This window comes from Schistocerca piceifrons, chromosome X, assembly GCF_021461385.2.
Source record: "Schistocerca piceifrons isolate TAMUIC-IGC-003096 chromosome X, iqSchPice1.1, whole genome shotgun sequence".
NCBI classification, from domain to species: domain Eukaryota; kingdom Metazoa; phylum Arthropoda; class Insecta; order Orthoptera; family Acrididae; genus Schistocerca; species Schistocerca piceifrons.
The window spans coordinates 77,468,975-77,492,472 of record NC_060149.1 but is presented as its reverse complement, the minus strand read 5'-3'; the positions used below and the strand labels follow the sequence as shown (position 1 = coordinate 77,492,472).

The following is a 23,498-nucleotide window of genomic DNA, read 5'->3' as shown; positions in this document are numbered from 1 at the left end:
CAAAAGAAAACTACAATTATATTACAAGGACACACATCGCAAAGGGCAAATACACATGTTTAAGCATCTCTGTGCTTGTCATTTGAATGGCAAGACCCACAATTATAACTTAAGGTCCATTCACTCTCAGTTATCCATCCCTGCTCGAATTAAATTACTAAAAACATACATGAACAATAATTGTGTAACATTTTGTGAAGTTGATAGTGGTTGCTCTCATTCAATTATATGTGAACACCCGTTTGACATTTTCTAAATAAAGGTTTTTTTTTTTTTTTTGTGACTCACTGTCTCTGGACGTTTATATTGGGCATGGTGTAAGTGTCATCTTTAGTTGACAGTTGAACAAGGTCTGGCTCAGTCCAGTGTCTGGACAACCAAAATGACAAGAATCATTGCGTATTGAGCAACCACTGTTGTGTATTTGTAGCAAGGTATAAGTATGAAATCTTATTCTAACACAAAGAGACTTGGCATGACAAATATATGACGTTTTAACAAAAGACACGTTTATAAAATCATAACCTTCTTATAACATATTCATAAACAGAACAAATGAGTACGTTCGTTGAGGTGCATGTTATTCATTTGAATCCACACACACGGCACAAGTTTCTTGCAGGAACGGTAGTGACATTAGTTCTGACTAGCAAGTTGAGGGATGGCTTGTACATTTTTTATGTTTATGTATACAAAAAAGTTCTGTTACATTTCAATTTTAATTGATCCTGAAGTTGATTTACAAACAAGAAAATCAGGGATGGCTAACGGCTGAGAAGAGAGCAACATCGATTACGGAGATGGCGCCACAGGCACCCGCATCTTCTTGAGGCAGGATGGCTCACACCTAAGAGCTCATTGTTGACATCTTGTCCGACAGGCCCAAGATCCCATCGGTGCATCTATGACCAGTGACCTCTCGCAGCTCTGGCGTGGTCTGCATGCCATCATTGCTCCTTCTATAGACGCTTTAGGGCGAGGGAGGGATCGTGATCAGACGAGAGCCTATTTTTTGCTCAGGCCCTCAAAGTTGGTGTCATTAGGTACAAAAGGTCAGCTGGGCTGTCGCTCCGCCTGTCGTGGCGAGCAACAAATATAGAAAGCTTCTTGGACCTCTTCATTACTGCCCCCGATCCGCACTGTGTACAGAGACCAGGACTGACCTCTTTGTTGTACACACAGATGCTGGATCTCACCTCTCCTTGGCTGCTAAGTTGACCACCGGCCCCATCGATTCAGGGCGTGGTCTGCATGCCATCATCATCGTCAACTGTGTGCTCCCCTCATTGATGTCGTCCTCGTTCCTTGTCAGCTCGTGTGTGGTGTGCCAGGCGTCGTCGCTTCAACTTCCTCTCGCTCAGTTACGCCACCTTAACAAACTAAGACAACTAATTTTAGTGCATGGAAAGTGCTGATGTTTAACCATCAGTACCATACTTTTTTTAAGACAATGACATTGTCTCATTACAAAAGGAATGATTTTCTTGTTTGTAAATCAACTTCAGGATCAATTAAAATTGAAATGTAACAGAACTTTTTTGTATACATAAACATAAAAAATGTACAAGACAACTTGCCTCACAGTCATTCACACACACACAATCAAGGGATAGGGAATCAAGATAATCTGGACAGGATCCCATCACCATTCCTAACTACTAATTCCTTTGACTAACACGGTGTTGGCCAACCCGACTACATATTTACTATTTACTACGTTTTATCTCTAATCTTGTTTTTTCTTCTGAGTTCCCTATGTGGCAGACGTCCCTCTTATTGTGCCTGCGAACATGTATAAAACACAACAAACTTAGACATGTGTCAGTCTTACCAAGATTTTTGTTGGAAGTTTGGATAGCGTCCTTAATCGTGTTCTATTGCGACACTTCTTCTCTCCTCTATTTTCTTCCCGTTTTCTCCTTTTGTCACGAATGGTTTTATAAGGCCTATGAATATGTTTCAGATTAGCAATGTCATAATGGCACAACACAAATATAGCTCACTGCTCACACTCACAGTTGTTACACTATCTTGGTATCAACAAGTATTTCTGGCGTATCAATGCTGCTGTTCGCTCTGTAGATGATTACATCCGGTTCATTTTAACATACACTGGGTGAGCTAATTCACGCAACTGCGCACAGCTGTCCACCTCTTACGTATCCAGGGGCATACGAGATGCGTCGGTGCGTCCTCGTAATGACCGACGGGACTGGCCACCTTAAATATGTTCTCCAATGACGGAGATACAATTACGGGAACTTTTCTGTAATTTACAGAGTTCCTAAGCTATCTTTTTCTAGGAGTATGCCCAGAAATACTTGTATTCCATTGTTTAGTCATGTGTTTTTACAAAATAATCTAGTGGTTCACTTTCACAATATCGAGAAGCGAGATATCATTATTAATAATAAAACACAAAATATAGGCACATATAAATGAGAAATTCTACCACTAAGATCAGTATATACACAAACAAACAAGACACTTTAACAAAATCCTTATTCTAAGCCTATATTTACTATGCCCGCGCTCTGGTCTAGTCATTCGTAATCCTGCCCGTTAAGGTGGGATGGACCAGGCTTCAGAGGGCGGACTTCGACCTCTTCCTGGTTGTTATTTTTGGTAACCATTATTCCTGTTCCTTCCCGATTGCTGGTTACCGCCTCAAGTCCTTTGTATTTTATTATGTTGCACCGGAGAGTGTCGCTCTTCTTCCTTGTACCTTCTTTTCGAGTTGTCATTACTCTTATCTTGATTGTGGCCGTTGTAGTTCGGTACTGGCCTACTATCCCACTAGGGTCCATTATTGCGACGGTTGTTATTTTGTTCACGCTGTCGGCGTTTCTCCCGCGCCTGTTCCTCCTGAAATGCGAATTCCAGTTCGCGCAAAATGCCCTTAAATACTTCAGTACCGCTACCACAACGACCGGCAAGTGATTGTTGATACGAGATGGGAAGTTTCATGTAGCATAATCTGATGATTTCCGCTCCGCTACATGGGTTGTCTAGGTAGTGGTTCCATTTTGTCATATTTTCAAAAAATTTGAACGGACTCCAGTACCCTGCTCCTTCCATATCTCTGGACATCATAATTTCTTGTTTGGTCCTTTCTTGGGTTTCTTTAGACCAATACTTGCCCAAGAAGGCATTCTTGAATTCTTCGAACGAGACGCTCGTCTTCGCTACTTTTCTCATGTACTCAGCGGTCGCGCCCTCCATATGGGAGCACACAAAATCCAGCTGGTACATCAATGGCCAGTGTGGGGGCAAAGATAACTCGAATCGTCCCATAAAAGTTTTTGGATGCAAGCAGTTACCTTCGTCCTTGTAGTGATGGAACTTTCGGACTGATACAAAATGCTTGTAGTCAAACCGGTCATCATTCCAGTTATCGTTTCGCCCGTTCTTACGATTCGTATGAACTTCAGGACGTGCACTAATTCGTTCCGACACGCTATCGTCATCTCTCCCCCCCTGTATGTTCGACAGTTGTTCGGTACATCTAAGCAGCTGACAGCAATTGTGCTCACTGGACTGCTGCGCACTGTCCGTGTTTACCTCGGTCGTTGCCTCAGAGTTGTGAATCAAAGCGTGGCTCCCGTTGCTTATAGTGTCAACTTTGTCACACCGTGAAGCGGTTATCTGTGTTCCGGCAAGTGACGGTTCAGTTGACGCATTAATTACACCCTTCTCCTTTCCTGATGTCTCTGTAATGAGACGTTTTACCTCATCCTCTAAATTTCTTTTAATATCGCCACCTCCTCTTTCAACATCTCGTTATGCCCTATGTCCGGTTGTTCTTGTTGCTTTTCTTCGACACGTTTTATCCGGCTTTGTAGCCTTGATAATATGACCTTTCCTACTTTTGCCGTGCTTTGCGTGGAGTCCCGAGTTCCCCTCGCTATTTTCCTTGCACCTTTCGCAATTAATTTGGCTTCAATTGCCATTCGTTTGATGATGGCAATCTCTTTCTCTATTTTGACGCCGAGATTCTTTACCTCCTCTTTTACTTCCCTATGAACTTCTGTGAGCCTATAGTTCAGCTCCGAATTCGCCTTTTTAATTTCGGCATTAAGGTTGGCGCTCTGTTCTAAGTTCACCGTTTGCATCTGTTGCAACAGGACCGTAATGTTTTTGAGAGTAGCCGCATTTTGATCCTCGTTCTTTTGTGGTTGAAAATGCGACTCTTCTCCTCTGTTCTGAGGAACCCTTCGATATCTAGGCAAGTACCGTCTCCACACCCCCGTCGGATCACTTGTGAATGAATCGTTTGATAATGGCCAGACACCGTTTTGTTCCAACACACTCTGGCTTCTTAGGCTGGCTCTTCCATACTTATGGATTAATCCTGTACTCCCTGCGTCCCCCGAGCTCTCAGTATCACTGCCTGAATCAACGTCCTTGCTATTCAGTCGTGAGATGCAGCTTCAGGAAGTTGCAACTCGCGTTCGTCACGCTCATCGGTAGAGCTTTCCCTACTATCACCCATGTTCTCCCGAGTAACAGTCTGATTATATTCTGCCGCTGTCTTGGCTTTTCCCCTCGTTATCATTTGCTCTTTTATGTTACACGAAAACTGAAATCCCAGGTACCCCATACTCTCAATAATTAGATAACGTAAAACATATATCAGGACACAAATTGATACACTGGGCGTGAGCAGTGACCTGACAAACAGTTCATGAAGCATTCCCCCAAAAAAGGCTTGTATCAATGATTGTGTTCTGTGTGCTCAGCATCAGCTGATTACGGCACTGCACATCATAAGTACTCCAACAAATCACAAATACAAGTAACAACCACCTATAAATGTCAATTTGAAAGGACAACACAGGAAGAAGACAATGTAACTTATTGTAACTAATGCTACCTGTTTTCAATTAAAATGGCTAAGCAATGGATCACGTGGAAAAATTTCCTATTTCAAGACTACTTCCTAGCAAATCCCGAAGTATCGTATCCTGGCATGGGTCAGCCATATGTAACACCCCACCCGTCACTTAGCTGGTTTTTGGCGTGTGTTCACCCCAACTAATTGACCAACAGAGAGTGCAAAACTGCCGCAATATCGGATAACGCAAAAGAGTAATATGGCCCTGTGACTCCTGATTGAACTGCAGTGGCAGTGTTGACATGAATTTATTCAGAATTGATCACTTTTAATTAAAAAGGGGTGCACATTGATGTTATATTCCGCTATTGAACACCAGATGCAAATGTTGAACATAAAATGTATTAAGAAAGTGACTTGGGATTACAACTACTTGATTGAAAACAGATGCAGTTGATTAGCACAAATTTATTTTAACTCAAGACCTTCAATCATGACATTACAAGACTCTCCTATCAGGCAGTGGTAATAAATTGCGTTTGCGTGGAGTAAAGTGCGATACTTAAAAGTAATTCCTATCGACTGACCCAGGTGTAATGCGAAGTGCGAGAAGAATTCTACAATACATGGCCCATGAAACCCTCATGGAAACTTTGCTGACGTGATCCAACAAATTAATCAGTGGCCGGAGCGGATGCAATATCTGCGAATACAGCATGGAGGTGCGTCGTCGTTGTGTGGATGTCGGCCGTCCTCATGGTGCTGCAAGGCTGCGCTCATCTACTCACTCCTAGCTATCTTGCTCAGTACATAGCTGAACCAAAACTTCCTATCTCCAAGCTCAATCGTTCCCTTTGCTAAGTCCTAAACAGCAGAGATGCTCACTCTTTCTCAGGCAAGCTGAGTCAAGAACGCCACGTCCGCACTCTAGGCAAGCTGGGAACAGAAGACCTCTACAGGGACTTCTCCCAGTCCGCTCTTCGCATCGGTTTCCCCTCCAGCAAACTCACTTACGCCAATTGCAGCGCAAATCGCGTTAATTATGCGTTGCTTCCCATCGCCGACCAATGCCTGCTCTGGGAAGTGAACAAATTCCCACAAAATTTCCCTTCCTCTCAACTTCTTCTATTTAGCTCCTCCCAGGCCACCCATCAAGGTTAGCATCTGCACAAACACCATTTTTTCCGGAATTCTGACTCCCAGGAGAGTACTTTAAATTCCTCGGTCCTACGTTCCCATCAGAGGTCGGCGTATTTCATTCTGTCGCTCTTCACCTGATTTACTTCAGACTCTGTTGACTGTGAATTCAGCATGAAGTTGCTATAGTCACGAACACGCATATTTTGACCTCTTTTGACCTCTCCACCGTAGCTTTGCGCCGCTTTCTCGCATGTTTCACAGAAAACGGGACGACGGACATTTATCAACAGGTGTACAAGCTCTCCATCTGTTTCCCAGTACACCAGCATGGAGTCGGGGTCAACCACCCAGTCACTGTCACTCATCTTAAGGTGGCTGGAGCCCGCGCCCCATTACCGCTTTCTCAGAGCTTGAGCCGCCCTAAGCTGCCTATTGTCGCTTCCCTTAGTCGCTCCCCTGGCGGCCAGGGTCAGTTCTGAGTACTTCCCTGGGGTAAACTAGCCCCCAGTAAATCGACGCGTTTCCACAAAGTTTTCATATCGTGTGAATTGCTTTTAATCCATCACCCGACGTTAATTATTCCAATACGTCCATACTATACCCTCTACAAGATGCATTGTGCCTTGTCAGTCATTTTTGTTCAGCCCTACTGTTCTCTCAACGTGAGTTAGGTGATCTTTAATGACTTCATGTAAGGGGCATAGTTCTTGCTATCTTACATATTATTCAGTCCAAGACGACTGGAAGCTATTTTCAATGACAACCGGATTCCTATAGCATATGAGGCATGATAATGTGATGTGTTTGTGGTGTTTTCATATTTCTGTCCACTACCTGTACCATCTCCAATAGAACCACCATCTCCTTAATCCAGCTTTCCACATGCAACTAAGATGGCACCGCAGCAAGTTACACAACACCTGATATGGCAGTGACGCCATGTACTGCTGTTTCCACACACTCCTGTCGAAATTCTAATTGCACGACATTCAAAGTGGCATCATCTGAGATTACTTGAACAGACATTTTTGTTGTCATTTAGGTAATTGCATTAGAGTTGAGCCTAGAATCCAATAAGAAGGAGAGAGAGCATAACTGTTGGATTTGAAAGTGGATTTTGTGCAGCAGCAACACAGAGGCCTCAGATCTACTTATAAACAAAGTAGCGTTCATACACGAAAATCCATTCGTGTGCAACTTTCAGATAAGAAAAGTAAATTTCGAGTAACTTTTGATCTCCATATAGAGCTCTATTACAAAATCAGGTGCTCTCATTTCGGAGTCAGTACTTGCTGCAGTAACACTATAAATGACATTTTGACATTTGACATCTGGTGATTACCCATCATCTCTGTAATATTTATACCACGTCCTCAAAATTACAATTTCAATGTTCTTGTGCGATGTGTTGGACGCTATTTACAATGCCATGAAGATTCATTTGAAAGCTTATATTTTCACTCTTGCTCCACTCATCACTTAAAAAGGACGAAATACTAATAATCTACTGAATTTTGGAGTTCCGTTTCGTACAAGTGCGCTAAAAGACGCCGTAATATAATTTATTTCCTTTATTAAACTTGCATTCAATCTGAAACCTTGTTATTTCCTTTCTCAGATCCACTGGGCAAGTGTTAATATAACAGAATGTGAATATACTGGCAACACTGCATTAACTCGCACCACTTGAAGAAATAAGTAAGCGACTATGCAACAACAAGCAAACTTCCACTAATAATTATATAATACTTGCTTACTTACATAAAGCTTTTCCGAACATTATGTGTTAAAATATGTAAATTAATCATGATGGGCTCATGAAGATTGTACGTACGTACTAAAGTCGCACTTCCTGCCACTGTACCACAACAAAGCCTAGTTAAAACTACGCATTTTGGAGAGTTAGCTAGATAGAGATCTTTAACGCTGTGTGTGATTGAAACTGCAAAATTTCGTAAAATGCAGGCATAAATACCAGAAAAATGCCAGATACAATAGCTTCGGAAGCCTCGCTATCAAAATGGTGGCTGTTTTTTTTTTTTTTTTTTTTTTTTTCTTGTGACGATAATCGTTGGTGGGAGAAGGAAAGTGTCGTCATAGAGTTAGAGTGACTTTAACTTTTGTGACATGGCTAAAAGTGGCATTACTCCAGTGCCGCCACAGGATTTTGGGTGTTTCCTCACGCAGGTTCGGTGAGCTGAGAGAATGAAGGCCAAGTGGCGTCACTTTTGTTGCATGTGGAAACCAGGCTTAATTGAGTCAGCGTTTGTAGTCCAGTAAGTATTATGTTGTAACATCTCTGGCTTTACATTTCATTGTAATGCATAACATCTGTGATTGGATGTATATCATTGGTGAAGGTACTTGATGTATGTGGTGGTGTTATGTTTGATTATGTATATACCGTGATCTGGAGGTTTTACTTTAACTTTCAGTTTATGCTATAAAGTATTGCTTCGTAATGGACATACTCATAGATAAAGTACCTGTTTTTGTGGTATTGTTTTTCGTTCGGCGATTGTATATTTGCAATGTAGGAATTGAGTGAAAATGGTGGCGAACACCTGAGTTGTTATTGTGTTCCCTCAGTGGAATGAGTATTGTAAAATATGGCAAACTTAATACTATTGTTTACTTGCCATATTATGTTCACTGTGATACAGTTGGAAGCTTCTAATAATGATCCTTGTTCATCTTCATGTTCCTGCTTGGGTCGGTTTATTGACTGTAGTAGGAAAAAGTTGCAACACATACCAGCCGATTTGCCAACCTGGACAGAAGAACTGTGAGTAATATATTAATATTTTATGACACTAACTGATAGATGTTGAGTAACTGTAATGAATTCAGAATCCATCAAATGGCAGGTCACTTGTTGAAGTGGAAAGCTGTATATGCGAAAAAAATTAAACTTTTAGTTCTTTTGTGGTGAAGAGGTCACGTTCTTGCATATGATCGGTATGCTTAAATATCATGTATGTTAACATTGGGGTGAAGTTTTTAAGTTGTAAATGTTTCACTTATCTGGCTGGAGCCATGTATATTTCCATAGTAAATTTCAGTCTTTCATGTGGATAACTAAATCATTCTGGGGGTCAGGAAGGTTAGACACACCTTTGCCTTTAAGTGACATAATGATTGTCAGTTATATGCCTCTTTCCATTACCAAATATTTTTGTTTGAGCTTATGTTGCGCCACACCCATTTTTGTAAAGGAAAAAACAGTTTAAAATTTATAAACTTCACGTTTGACTGGATGCAGTGAGAACATCTCAACTAAAATGTTTATATGTATGACGTATCAGATGACACGTTTTTCTGCCACAACACCTATTAGCATAAAACTTCCTATTCATTATGTTTAAATTGTAACATTGTTATCATAATAAGTGAATTAAAATTTCTGTACAACTGATCTGTCTGCATTGGGAACAAGAAATTTGGGGAACATTCCTGTAAAGCATAATAAATATCAGTGAAGGCTGTGTGTTATTGTCAGCAAGCACAGTGGGACCTATTCAAGAATGTAGGTTAGTATTCACAAAGTTCCTCAAAGTGAGATTTGAACAAAATCCGTGTAAGTATTGAACCTACTGATACCATCCATTTCCTTTGACCGATAACAGTAAAATGATGGACATGAAATACTTATCAAAATCTGATACACATAGACTACGTGCCATGTAACATTATTATGTTTATGATCATGAGGTCACATTCATTGGCTTCACCAGTTCACAGCCATGTTGCCCTGTTCCATTTTAAACTAGACCTTTGGCCACACTGCATATCACATTTTCTTCACACTCTACATGTCGAAAATTGTATAGAAGCAAAACAAATATTGTCGGTGTTCTGATCTACCTCTGGTTGTTTGAATTTGCATGACACGGCACCTCATTACATCAATAGTCAATGCTGATGCCTGGTTTCAGTAGGTTCAACTGGACTTAAAAATCTTTTGTGTGTTCATTTCATTAATACTTGTTCCATAGGTTATGAATACAACATTTCGTAATGATGTAGAACATGTCAGTTTAACATAAGTTTTCATATCACAGTATAATTTTTACTTATTTATTTATTTATGTTTTACATTTTCTACTTCATATCTAAAAATTCATCTATTGAGTAGAAGGAGTTGTCATTCAGAAATTCTTTTAATTTTTTTAAATTGTTGTTTGGCTATCTGTCAGACTTTTAATGATATTTTGCAGATGTCCAAAGATATCTCTGGCAGCATAATTCACCCCTTTCTGTACCAAAGTCAGATTTAACCCAGAATAGTGATCATCATCCCTTCTTCTAGTGTTGTAGCTGTGTACCACTTAATTTTGCATCCTTTTGATTTATTTTGCCTTTTGGCAGTTCTGGCCTCTGAAGTTCAATTTTTAGTAGTGACATATTTCATAGCCTAAGTATATGGATTCAGTGAATCTGTTTGTAATTTTGAATAGAATGTTAACATGTTGAAGGGAGAGACGATTATATTGCTAAATCAAAGGTACCAGATACAGACAAACAAAAAATACAAGTATGCCATTGTAGGTTAATGATTTAAAAGAATTTGTCACAATGTAACTTTTCTAATTAATGTTGGGGATTTGATAAATGCAGATCAGAACATGGCCAAAGCTATAACATTCTGGTAGTATATTGTCTCTAAGAATATGATCTGCCACTTGCTGAACCAGCTGCTACTGCTGTAATGAGTCCTTCTGTTTTCTTACAGGCACTTAGATTTTTTTATGTGTGCTGGTAATGGCTATACTTAATTGAAACCTTTACATTTGCTTGACAGCTGTCATCTACGTCTTATAGTCACACATTTTTTTGTGTGTGCTGGTAATGGCTATACTTAATTGAAACCTTTACATTTGCTTGACAGCTGTCATCTACGTCTTATAGTCAGCAGCTTACGTAAATGTTGCAACCAGATGAGTGATGATCTGGCAAAAAGGTTCTGACGAAGTACAATTGTAACTTCAGTACTGTCACATTGATGTTGATGAATTCAACAATCTCAGTGTAACCACCACACTAGATGTGGTGCCTGCTCTCCCTAATTATAATACCAAAACTGACACCTGGCCAAATTCATGACAACTTGAAAAACATATAGGCTATACAAAGTACCGCTTCAGCCAAACTTCCTCCCACGGGGTACTAGCTGCAAGACTAAGCACAAATCTTTGGCAGGTTTGTTATGCTTGGTACAAGCAATATTAAAGGAAGGGGGAGATGACAGTATTATTGAAATCCAAAGTGGATCTTATAAGGTAGGCTACCATATCTAACAATACTCAGCTCCAGGGATAGTGGGAGGACAATAATGTGGAATCATCTCATAAAACACCAGTATTTTGACAGAAATGTGCCACTAGTGGCACCAGTGGTGAATCTGTTTATAACAACAACTTTGTATGTGCTGCTTTTAATAAAAATCAATTTTTTTGCAGGAATTTGAATAAAAACTACTTAACTGAAATACCAGCTGTGGATGCTCAGTTGAATCTCACAACTCTGAGCCTGTAAGTACAATTATTTTAGCAAGTAGCTTTGCTTTTCTCAAGAGTAGGTAGACACAAGTTGCTCATAATGCATTTAGTGAAATGTAACAGTGTGCTGAATAAATCGTTGTGACAAAACTTACTAAAAAGCAAGTGTTGTGAATATTACATTACATCACATAAATTATTCCCAGGGTGCTTTCGGGATGCGGAAAGATATTGAGAGTGTACATTTTATCCTTGAGTCCAGCATGAAATAACATTTAGAGAGCTTGTATTGTGAAAAAATTCCAATATTTATTTACATTACAATTAGTTTTTAAGTGTTTCTGAAGAGATGCTCATTGAGAATACGAGTTACTGAACTGAAAGTCTTTTAGACATGGTTTACCTATATTTAACTGACAGAATGACAGTTATTGCACTACATTACTCTTTTCAGTTGTCATGACAACTGAAACTGTTAGTACAGTACAGTAATTGTGATCTTTTTGGCTGGATGAACATATTAAACTATGCCACACTGTCCACAGTACATTTAATGGCATAATCCGTATCACTTCAGGCTGGGGGGTTACCTTCACAGTCTCAGATGTTAATGAATTTAGCATATGTTAAAATTCAGGAGTAAGTAAGAAACACACTTTTTTTTTCCTCTCCAAAAAAAAAAAAATAATCCTGCCCCAAGATAAAGGCCTCCAAAGATGACACTGTGAACACCATTTTGAAGATGTGAATTTTGGAAAAAAATGTTAAAATGCTGTATCTCTGTAACAGTTCTAGATATTTTGTTAGAGTTTTCTTTATTTGAAAGATAACTGCTTTGTGATTACAATGGTGTCCTCCATTTAGAAAAATCTGTTAAAGTTCTTTTAATGCTGAGTTTTGAATTTTTTTTATAATTTACAGATTTTTTCCTTCAAAAATGCCGATCCAGAAAAGTTAGGTTTTTCCTGTTGCTTAGTACCATGTAGTTCTATATTCTCTGTAAAGGAGAGCTTCCACTTTTAAGTTGGACAGGTTTTATTTTAGAAAATATCTTTTTATTTTTTTATTTCTTATCACTTTCTTTGTTGCAGTTATTTCTTTTCACTTTCATTGGTGCAGATATTTCGTACACTTTGTTGTAGTTTCTTGTCAGTTTCTTTGTCGTGGTTGTTCATTGTAGATTTCTGTATTGTAGTTGTCCAGTGCTAATTTTTTTACTGAAGAGGCTTCTAAGAAATCTGAGACCATCCAGTGAGTTCTGTGTTTTCGTGAGGTATTTGCATATTCATAAGAGAGTGATATAGAAGACAAACAAAAATAGATGTTGTTTAAGTTGGTAATAAGTGTTCTCATTTGAAGACTGTGTTTCAAAGTGAAGATGTTTCCAGTGATGACATTTTTATGTTCTAAATGTTTTGGCAGAATAACAACAATGATCGTATCTAAGCAAGGTGAAGCCTCCTGCGGTACGGATGATGTAGATTTTGCATCAATAGAGTAAGAATTAAATACCCTGAATCAGTCAACTACAGAGGTAGTTGTTAGTCATGTTAAGAAACTGTGGTCAGTGAAGTTGAATCATAAGCTCTGTGCATCAAGAAAGCACAGAAAAATTACTAAAGCTATAGTTGATTACACTACAGCAAAACTGACCACACTCTTCAAAGTAGGAATTCAGTCTTCAGAAGAAAATGTACCAGAGCACTCTTGGACCTCTTGCCAGGAATTTTTCACAAATATCAATTCAGCTATTGAATATTGTGCATCCGACAGTGAAAAGGTGCAAGTTTTAACTATTATGCCACGTCCCATCAGTATCAAAGTACATGGTAGGCAAATCAAGAAATGTGACGTCTGTAAAAGGAGTCTTTGGAAGACCAGATCCCTATTATGGTCATCCTGTAGAAGCAGCTTGAGTTCAAATACTGCAGTTATTTTATTTGGAAGATAAATGAGACTGTTCTCGCAGAGTGCTAACAAAAGAGACACTACAACTGTAACAGTTGAAGGTCGGAAAGTTGTGAAAGTGAAGAGGTACATTACTCGCAGTGTTAAAGAAACTTTTGCAGTTTATGAGAGCAACTATACAACGTCACAAATTGGAAGATCAAAATTTTATGCGCTACGACATAAGTGGGTAGTTCCACATCCACCTAGAGATGGCTGTTTATGTGTGTATTGCACGAATTTTGAACTTTGTGTGGTAACTTTGAAGAACTTACTGGGTGACATAGGACAACTTGATTGAGCGTGTGAAGTCATTAGTAGTCTGTGTCGTAAAGCAAGAGACTTGTTTGTGTCAAGAATGTGGTAACTGCCCTGGAAAGGGAGGACTGTCTTTACAGACACTTGGCCTGGAAGACGTAGCAGATAACTCTGCAGAAATTTTATATATGACATGGGAAGAAAATAAACTAATTAAGAGAACTGTTGCTTTTGACAGTTCCATTGATGAACTTGGTGAATGGTCAGTGAAAGCAGTAACACACCAGCATATGAAGAAATTGCAACAACAACACATTGCAGAAGTGAAAGGGTTTGTACAGGCCGAAGAGCTACATTTAGTGCTTCACTGTGATTTTGCTGAAAACTGGTCTGTAATTCTCCCACAAGAAGTGCAAGGGTATCATTGGAGTAATGACCAGGTTTCAATTTTTACAGGAGTGACATATTTTCAAAACAAGACCACAAGTGTTGCAGTTATAAGTGATCACACGGGACATAACTCAGCACATACTTTGCTACCAATGCGCAAAATTCAAATGCAAACAGGGGCAGAGAAGATTATTATTATTTCTGATCATGCTCCTAGTCATTTTAAAAATCGTTACCAGCTGTTTCAATTGAGTGAGTCACTTTTGCCAACTGTTTGGGTATACAGTGCTACTGGTTACGAGAAGGGGCCTTGTGATGGTGTAGGAGGCCTGCTGAAGCACCATGCTACAAAATGTAATCTATCCAGATCAAATATAGCTGTGATTAAGAATGCTGAGGCTTTTACAAGAGTCGTGAAATCTTACACATCCAGAGCCCTCATTCTTTTGTCCAAAGAGGAAATCGAAGAACTCTGTGTGCAGAAAAAAGGAGAATGGTCCAAACAAACTACTCCTGTGAAAGAAATTCAGAAGACACATTTTTGGACTCAAGTGATGGGCAAACTCATATTGCACTCACTTGAAAGGGCAAGAAAGAAGAAATTTCATTCGTTCGGCCAGCGCCTCAGAAACAGCAGAATAATATTCAGATTCACAACCTGAGAAGGGGGACATTTGTGGTGTGTGTATATGATTGTGTCTGGTGGATTGCAGAGATTATAGACACCAGTTATGATTTAAACAGAATTGTAGTGAACTTTATGCTACCGCATGGACCAGCTGCTGGATGAAGGACAGCAACATCACCATCAATGCTCACTTCCTGTTCATAATGTTTTGAAGATTGTAAGTGCTCCAGTTCCTATTGGTACAGCAGGAAGGCATCAGAAGGAAGATACTGAAGCAGTGGAACACATTTTTAGATCATTGACTGGCTAATTTCAGTACAAAACAGATTGCACAGAAGTTGTATAAATTGAAAGTCTTTGCAGCTTTCACATACGTTTTGGACCCATTTAAAATGCTTGAAAAATCTTTCTTTGAAAACTAAAATTATGTTAAATAAGGCTAGGTTTTTATTTTTATGAGCCCGTTATGTGACAAGTGGTAATAAAACAGCTTTTACATGTGGCAAAAATTTCAATTGTTTATAAAACATGTTCAGCCTAAAAGTGGAAGCTCTCTTTTTTAGGGAATGTAGAACTCTATGGTACTAATCAACAGAAAAAAAATCAAAATTTTATGGATTGGCATTTTTGAAAAAAAAATTCTTAAATTGTAAAATTAAGTTCAGAACACTATAGTACAAGGTGTACAACTTTGCTTCCGCCGTTTGCTCATAGGTGGCAAAAGCAGTATGTAGCGATCAAAAAAAAAAAAACAGGTCGCAGATGTCAGGCAGCTAGCTTGGACCTCGGTCAACATAACATCATTCAAACATTAGTAGATTTGTGTCTGCCTCATAAAGTTGTTCTTGATTGAAAATGTCAGTTTACGAGCCTCATAGAGGTGGGAGAGAGAATGTTTTTGAAGATGCAGAATAGGAGACATTGCTGAGTGAATGCTCACATCAAATTCAAGAAGAATTGGCAGGATGAGTGAGAGTGACACAGCAAGCCATTTCAAAACATCCCTAGGCAATGGGCATGATTCAGAAAGAAGGAACTTGGGTTCCGTGTGGGCTGAAACCAAGAGACGTTGAACGGCATTTGTGTGTTCGTGAACAGTTGCTTCAGTGGCAAAAATGGAAGGGATTTCTGCATGGCAATGTGACCAGGGACGAAAAATGGGTTCATTTCGATAACCCTAAACACAAAAAATCATGGGGATATCTTGGCCATGCTTCCACGTCGACGGCCAAACCGAATATTCACGACTCCAAGATCATGCTCTGCATTTGGTGGGACCAGCTCAGCATCGTGTGCTATGAGGTGTTAAAACCAAGTGAAACAATCACAGGTGCTTGTTATTGAATGCAATTAATGTGTTTGCACAGAGAATTAAAACACAAACGGCTGCAATACAGCGAGAGGCACGATAAAGTGATTTTGCAGCACGACAACCCTTGACCCCACGTTTCAAAAGAGGTCAAAACGTTCTTGGAAACGTTAAAATGGGAAGTCCTAGCCCACCCGTCGTGTTCTCCAGACATTGCTCCCTCTGACTATTACCTGTTGAGATCAGTGGCCCATGGCCTGGCTGACCAACACTTCAGATCTCATGAAGTAGTCACAAATTGGATTGATTCGTGGATCGCTTCAAAAGATGAACAATTTTCTCGACGCAGGATTCGTACACTGCCCAAAAGATGGGAGGAAGTAGTGGCCAGCGATAGAAAATACTTTGAATGATACATGGGTAACCAGTTTGTTTCATTAAAGCCTCAAACGTTGGGGGGAAAAACGGTGGAAACTAAGGTGTACACCTTGTAAAAGGACTTTGACAGATAAGTCCAAATGGACGATTTCTTTGTAATCATGAAACAATTATTTTTCAAAAAAAAAAAAAAAATATCTAGAACTGTTCCAAAGATACAACATTTGAAAATTTTTTCCAAAATTCGCATCTTCAAAATGGTATGTGCAGTGTCATCTTTGGAGGGCTGTATCTCGGAGCAGAATTTTTTTTGAATGAAACAAAAAAATACATGTTCCTTTACTTAGACCTTCATTTTAACATCCGAGACTATGAAGGGCTGTATCTCGGAGCAGAAATTTTTTTGAATGAAACAAAAAAATACATGTTCCTTTACTTAGACCTTCATTTTAACATCCGAGACTATGAAGGTAAGATTTTTTCGTAGCCTGCCTGAATAGATATGGACTATGCCTAATATACTCTGAAAGATTGTCGAATACAAGTGGACATATTTATCCAATTCATTCAGTGCTGACTGAATGTTAAACCTTAAAAGTCTGTAGTGTATGTTATCTTACCACTAGTAAACTCCATCACTACTGTCAAAGCCAGCGTGTGCTGTACCCCGAAACTGTTTAGGTATGTTTTCATGAATAGTAACAGATAAAATATGTTAAAGAACTTATAATAAAAACATTATTGGTTCAGCTTTACTGTGACTATAATTGATATCAAATGCTACAACAAGTTTACTACTAGTAGTTACAATTTATTTGTATGTTACGTTTCATAATTTTAAACCTCTATCATCAGGTGGAGTTGTGTAGACTGATAGGACATATATGTGCCATGTCATGCCTCTGGGGAACCCTTGACACTGTCTCCAATGATTATTTGCTCCTTCTTTTTCTCTCGTGTTATATCACATACACCTTCACATTTGACACAGTAATTGTGGTAGTTTAAACCTCTGAAACATGTTGTGGAATTAGGTAAACTGTTACAGAACATGTCATAGGTTCATAATGAGTCTTGGCTAGTCATTGTTAGTATCATAAAAGAATTGAAAATACAGCATCATCTCTCATACTAAAACAAAACTGAAAGTATGAATGTTGCAAAATGGTCAAAACTTTTGCTTGAGGAGTAAGGCCTGCTACCTGTTGCTGGCTGTTACTATGTATGAGTCGTGAATTTTCAGGCATAGGACACATCTGTTTGTGGCTTAAGTTGGTCCTAAGATTTTTTTGTCACCTGTTTTGCCCTGACCCCATTAAACACGTGTGTATATTTATATGCCTGTGTATATTACTTACGTTTTCCTTGTATTAAGTTGCTAAATCCTATATCATTATAAAATGATACTTAGGCAAATAAATTACTAATGTTAAAAGCAGTTCCTCCTTTCACATTTTACAACAATTTGTATGTGTGAAAAAACTACCAAATTGCACTGTGATTAAGAGTCAACATTAAACTATAGGACTACTTATAACTAGCTGGGAAAGTGCAGTGAAACAATTGGAGATGAAACATGTATTGAAAAAAAGAGGCAACAAATTCAAAATAGTAGGAAAAAATGTCAGTAGAGATGTCTAATACTAGCGTAACATTAAGAGTTACTAGTATTCTCTCTGTTTTGTTACAGTGTCTTTCTGATTTTTGTTTTTAAAACTATGAGACAGGATTTATGGCCAATATTTACTTTCAGTTGACACATATAAATGGACATACAATATCCTAGGTTTCTCAACTAATAGTTCATTCTTTGGCAAAGGGAGAGGGAAAGGCTGACAGTACATTTCCTAATCCATGCTAGGCATCATATGTTGTGAGCCCTATGAAGTTGGGGTCCAAGTGACCTGCCCTTCCTTTTCAATCTTCCCTGACCTGTCCCTCTGTCTTCCTCGAGGAATGAACTACTAGTTTTAAAAGCAAGGATAGTGTATGTGCTTTTACATTTGTCTAGTGGCAGTACCAGAATGTCACCTCATGAAGGTAAAAATTGGTCATCAATTCTGTCTTGTGAATTTTCATTGCGATTTATCAAGTGTATGTGTTACCTTTAAGCTACCATAGGGTGACTTCCCCAAAAATCTGCCCCTTTTCCTTCACCCCTCTCCCTTCAACCCTTCTGCTTGAAGGAGCCGGCATTGGCTCCGAAAGCTTGCCAATTACAAATGTCTTTTATGTGTGTGTTCTGCTGCCATATATGTTTTTAGATGGATCTGTTGCTATTCAGAGGCTAGAGTGGCAAAAAACTTCATTAGTCATTAACATATGAACATTGAGGGGTATATTTTCATCTATCTGTTCAACAAATGCAGTGTTTGATTGAGGGTTATGTGGCTTGCAAATTGCTCCTTACCCTGTTATGTACTTAACCCGGATTTGTGACTGTTCACAGGGCTCACAATCAAATTAGAAAAATTGATGCAAATGCACTTCACAATCTTCCCACCCTTAAGTCATTGGATGTAAGTTATAATAATATAAGAGAAGTTACATTGGAAAGCTTTCCGGACAACTCATCAATTGAAATTATGTAAGTATTGAAATATATGCTTGTATTTAGTCAAAATTCTAGAATCTCTCATGTGTGTGTGTGTGTGGGGGGGGGGGGGGGGGGCATGCACGTGAGTTTTCATTATTGTTAGTTGTAGCTGAAGTTTTATAATTCCATGAATTGTATTTTATCAACACTCGTACAGGTGCTGAAGGCCTTGTTGTCATGCACCCAGACCACCATATCATCTTCTTCTTTTATTGGTATGACTGCAGAACTGGTTACCGCCCTACCCCCTCCCCCTCTGCCCCCGTTGTTATGTCTCAAGAATAAATTATGTGAGATTATTTTCTTAGTTTAACTTCATCAGACATTGCACTTGATTAAAACTACTTGTTTTTTATGATTATCATGTGATGCTACAACATTATCACATTAGGTGGGTCTTGTTTAAGGCTTTGACAATAGGGAGAGGGTCATCAACACAGGTAAAGTGCTTTTTTATTTACTGCAGCAAGAGGCAATTAAATGGACTGTCAGCAGTGCCTGATAATGAATTAAATGGATAAACCACACTACTCTAAACTAAAAGTGAATGTTGAACAGTTTACATGTAATGTTGAGAGCTCCAGTTGGAAGAATTCAAGTCAGAGGCAAGAAGTTGCTCTGTAGGGCTCTTCCACCTGTCAAAAAATCAAAAAGGATATACTTTGATAATGATGAAATTTTTTATCATCAGCTGAGTGAAAATATCCAAATGGTACCTCATCTGCGAATTTGAGCAAGTAACATTCACAGAATGCAGTTTATTTGTTTAAAATAATTTTATTTACACTATATTTGTATATTTGTGTGTTGTCATTCATTATGTAAAAAAGGTTTGATTAGCGTATTTAGATTTGTACACACTTCCAAATCTGTGTTTAGAATAATCTTATGGCAACAGTCAGATTATGGAAAATAGTTGCAAGTTGAATTTATTTGTGATTTCCTGTGGGTAGCAGGAGCAGTAGCCAAATCTACATCCGACAATCCTTATCTGCATTACTGATTGTAAACTGTGAAATTTTTCCTTTCGTGGCTGTGGCTGATTTCCTCATCTACCTTGTCTGCTATGATTCATCAAAGTATTAACCCCAAACTTATTATTTAGAAGAAGAAAAAATGCTTTTCTTAGAATGGAAATAGTGTACCTATCAGTGTATTTAACAGGAATACCAGCCCGATAAATCTGGTGAAATAACTGAGACACATCACATGTTCACTTTTGGATTTATTTATTTAATTTTGAAATGAGGCAAAATCCTTCAGGAAAATTATTGAGGTCCTTGCTTGGATTTATTATTTTGCCAAAATTAAAGCACACAAGTGTATCGTGCATCTTATAAAAGTGGATAAGCTTTCCCACACACTCTGTATTTAAAATAAAGGGCACAGGGTGTGATTTTGTTGCTTTCATATTCAGAAATACTCTAAAAAATTGTCCACTGAGTAAGGTAATAGTGTTATAACTGTTCATGATACAGGTCAAATGTAGTGAGACTGTATGCAAAAATTATAGTTAACTGAGATAGTGCTGCTCACAAGTAAGAAGACATAAATTTGTAACTAGTACTTGAACAGAATTTAGCGTATTATACTTTTTAGAGAGGCAAGTTAATTTATTGTAAGAATTTCAGTTGTATTATGTTGGCTAGATGTGTATCGCAAATATAATAAATCGTGCTCAAGTTACTTTCAGAGCAATTCGTCTGTGAGCATGGAAGGGAGAAATAAATATGTGCAGTAGGATAACTGTCACTCACATTGTTGACTGGATGACAGACAAAATAGTTTTAGTCGTTAATTCACAGCAAACACCTGAAAGACATAATATTTTAGCCTTCTCAGGAATGTTTGCTCTTATTTATTTTGTAGAGGCATCTCACTGTAGCAAATTGTCTTCCCTTCATCTTTGCAGTGTTATGAAAAATAAGTATGTGATGATCAGCGAAATTTCTCCAAATACTAAGACAGATTTCTGAGCAAAGCATATAGCTGATTAATTACCAAATGATGTTATTGCTTATCAACCAGCCAGTAACAACACATTCTGCATCAAATTTATTTGTAAATTTTGTAGCTTCTAGGTGTTGTTGTGTTGACAACAGTATTTATAGATGGGAAATTGAAAGTACATATTAGATTTTTAGACATTAGTAAAAAATTTAATATGCCTTTAGATCACACTTTTGAAGCATCTGTATGGAAGTAAAAACATTATACCTGTACTAAAATTGGCTATAAGATTTTGGATTTTCGTTTTCAGAAAATTTTTTGTTACTACAGTCTGTGGGTGTGAATTGATCATTTTCTCAATGTTTTTATTCATTCTCATGGTTTGTCCTTTGCAAGAAGCAACAGCAGTATGTCCTGTCTTCACAGTAGCTTAAAGTACTTAGTTTTACTCAACTTGACAATAGATTAAGACCTGTATAACAGTACCAACCCCATTGCTGCTCTTTACTGTGTCACTTTGGCTCCTGCTTCGTTCCAAACGGTTTACACTTCATGTACAAATGTTGCATCTACAATACAAATGAGACTTTTTATATCTAGCTAGCTGTCAGAAAAATTAATGACGTTAAATATTATTCATGGGAAAACTGGTAAGTAATTTGGGGTAAACCAGTGCATACAATACCACCCGTCATCCAGGCCCCAACCTGCAACACATATATGATTTCAAAATAGTGACCGATACTCCTAAAAGTTTCCATGGCACCACAATTTAATCACAAAGTATAGAATTATCCAAATTTTTAATAACAAATATTGGAACTATTGGGACAACCGAGGAAAAACAACTGCAAAATCACATTAATAGTACAGTGCGCAAAACATCACAACAACAGAAACAATAAATAGCAAAAAAATCGTGAAAACTAACAGAAAGGGGTATCAACAGCTTAAGTTCTGCCCCTGTGGCTCACGTTGAGAGACCAATACCAATAAAAAAAATTGCATTACACACCTATGTTGGCTAGAAGTGTATCGCAAATATAATAAATCGTGCTCAAGTTACTTTCAGAGCAATTCGTCTGTGAGGATCACTCAATCCAACATAATTACCAACAACTATCAAACAACCCAAAAAATTAAAAAGGAACATGCATTAATACCAATTTCAAACATACATATACTGGTCCCTGGTCGGAGGTGCAGCAACTTTGGTCATTGTCATACCTCCTCTAGGAACATAACACTTCACATAATTAGTAATTAAACCAAATAACAGTAGGAATTTTATCATATTCAACATGTTGTCCCTCATTGTGATATGCAGCAACCTACTCCTGAACTTCATTGTCACACCCACAACTAACAAAAGATGAAACATACTATTAAATCCACAACCATAAACAACACACCACACTAATAATTCCAAACCCAAAATCGAATCTATTGCCCATAGCTGCCAATATCAAAATAACTCACTAACAAACTGTCAGAAATACTTCCAATAATATTATCGCAGACAGCACTCAAGAAATCAAATTTCACAAACAACTCTCACAAACAATTTAGAAATATAGACATCCCCACTAGAGTGCACCATCACACACTCCTATATGCCCTTTGCAGACCTGTTACATTTCAAATATGTTGCACCACCATGACATCACACAGCAGAACACAGTTATGTCATGGGTCGAAGCAGGTGAGTGGTATCAGATGCTTGAGTTGATCCATAATTTGTATTCAAGAGTATCAGGACTTTAATGAGGAAAGGTGTTGATTTTCATTTTGAAAATGATTAATGTAATATTTAATTTAACTAAGATTTTTCTGTCATAGAAAAATAAAAAAAAGTCAGTGAAAACTTTTGAACCTACATTCCTCCTTTTGTTCTGTCTTATCTCTCTCTTGTACTCTGCAAACTAATTTGTTGCTTCTAACTTAAATTTTTATTTTCCTGTTTTGCACAAACTTCACTAAACATTGCTTGTGAGTGAAATACCTGGATAACAAAATGCTTTTGGTAGTTTTTTCTGGTTTTTGTGTGTGTGTGTGTGTGTGTGTGTGTGTGTGTGTGTGTGTGTGTGTACACCAGAGCATAAGGAGACAATGATAATGTTTCACTTTTCAGAAATCTTAGTAGCAACAAAATATCTGATATTGAGGAAGGGACATTTGAGAAGCTCTCAGCCTTGCACGAATTGAAGATCAACAGGAACCATTTGACAGGATCAGTTAAGGAGCTATTCAAAAACTTAGTCAACTTAAAAGTATTGTAAGTGTACCTTAATTAAAATTTCATTTGTTTATTATGAGGTAGAAATTATATGTTTTTTTGCTCATCTGCAAACTGAAAACTATTAATAATTTGATTTATTGTTGCTGTACAGAGTGAATCATCTAAACCTATTAACTTTTATTAAGACTAAGTTAATAATTTCTTCAACAACCTGATTAATAGATGTGTGCTGTAGAGCACTTTTTCGGATAATTCTAACAATTAGACATTTCTTTCAAGGCAGCATACTGATTCATATAATTTCAGCATGAGAGATGTGTCTCGCAAACAT

General features: G+C 38.1%; 1 protein-coding gene across 1 annotated transcript in view; it reads left to right on the top strand.

The window, feature by feature from the left end:
- Positions 1–8,329: 8,329 nt before the first annotated feature.
- The window catches only part of LOC124721522 (leucine-rich repeats and immunoglobulin-like domains protein 3), a 94,091-nt gene continuing 78,922 nt past the window's right edge, over positions 8,330–23,498 (top strand). The window contains exons 1-4 of the mRNA XM_047246540.1: positions 8,330–8,759; positions 11,434–11,505; positions 18,832–18,969; positions 23,060–23,203. Coding sequence (XP_047102496.1) covers positions 8,584–8,759; positions 11,434–11,505; positions 18,832–18,969; positions 23,060–23,203 — 530 coding nt within the window. The 5' untranslated portion in view covers positions 8,330–8,583. The remainder of the gene's footprint in view (positions 8,760–11,433; positions 11,506–18,831; positions 18,970–23,059; positions 23,204–23,498) is intronic.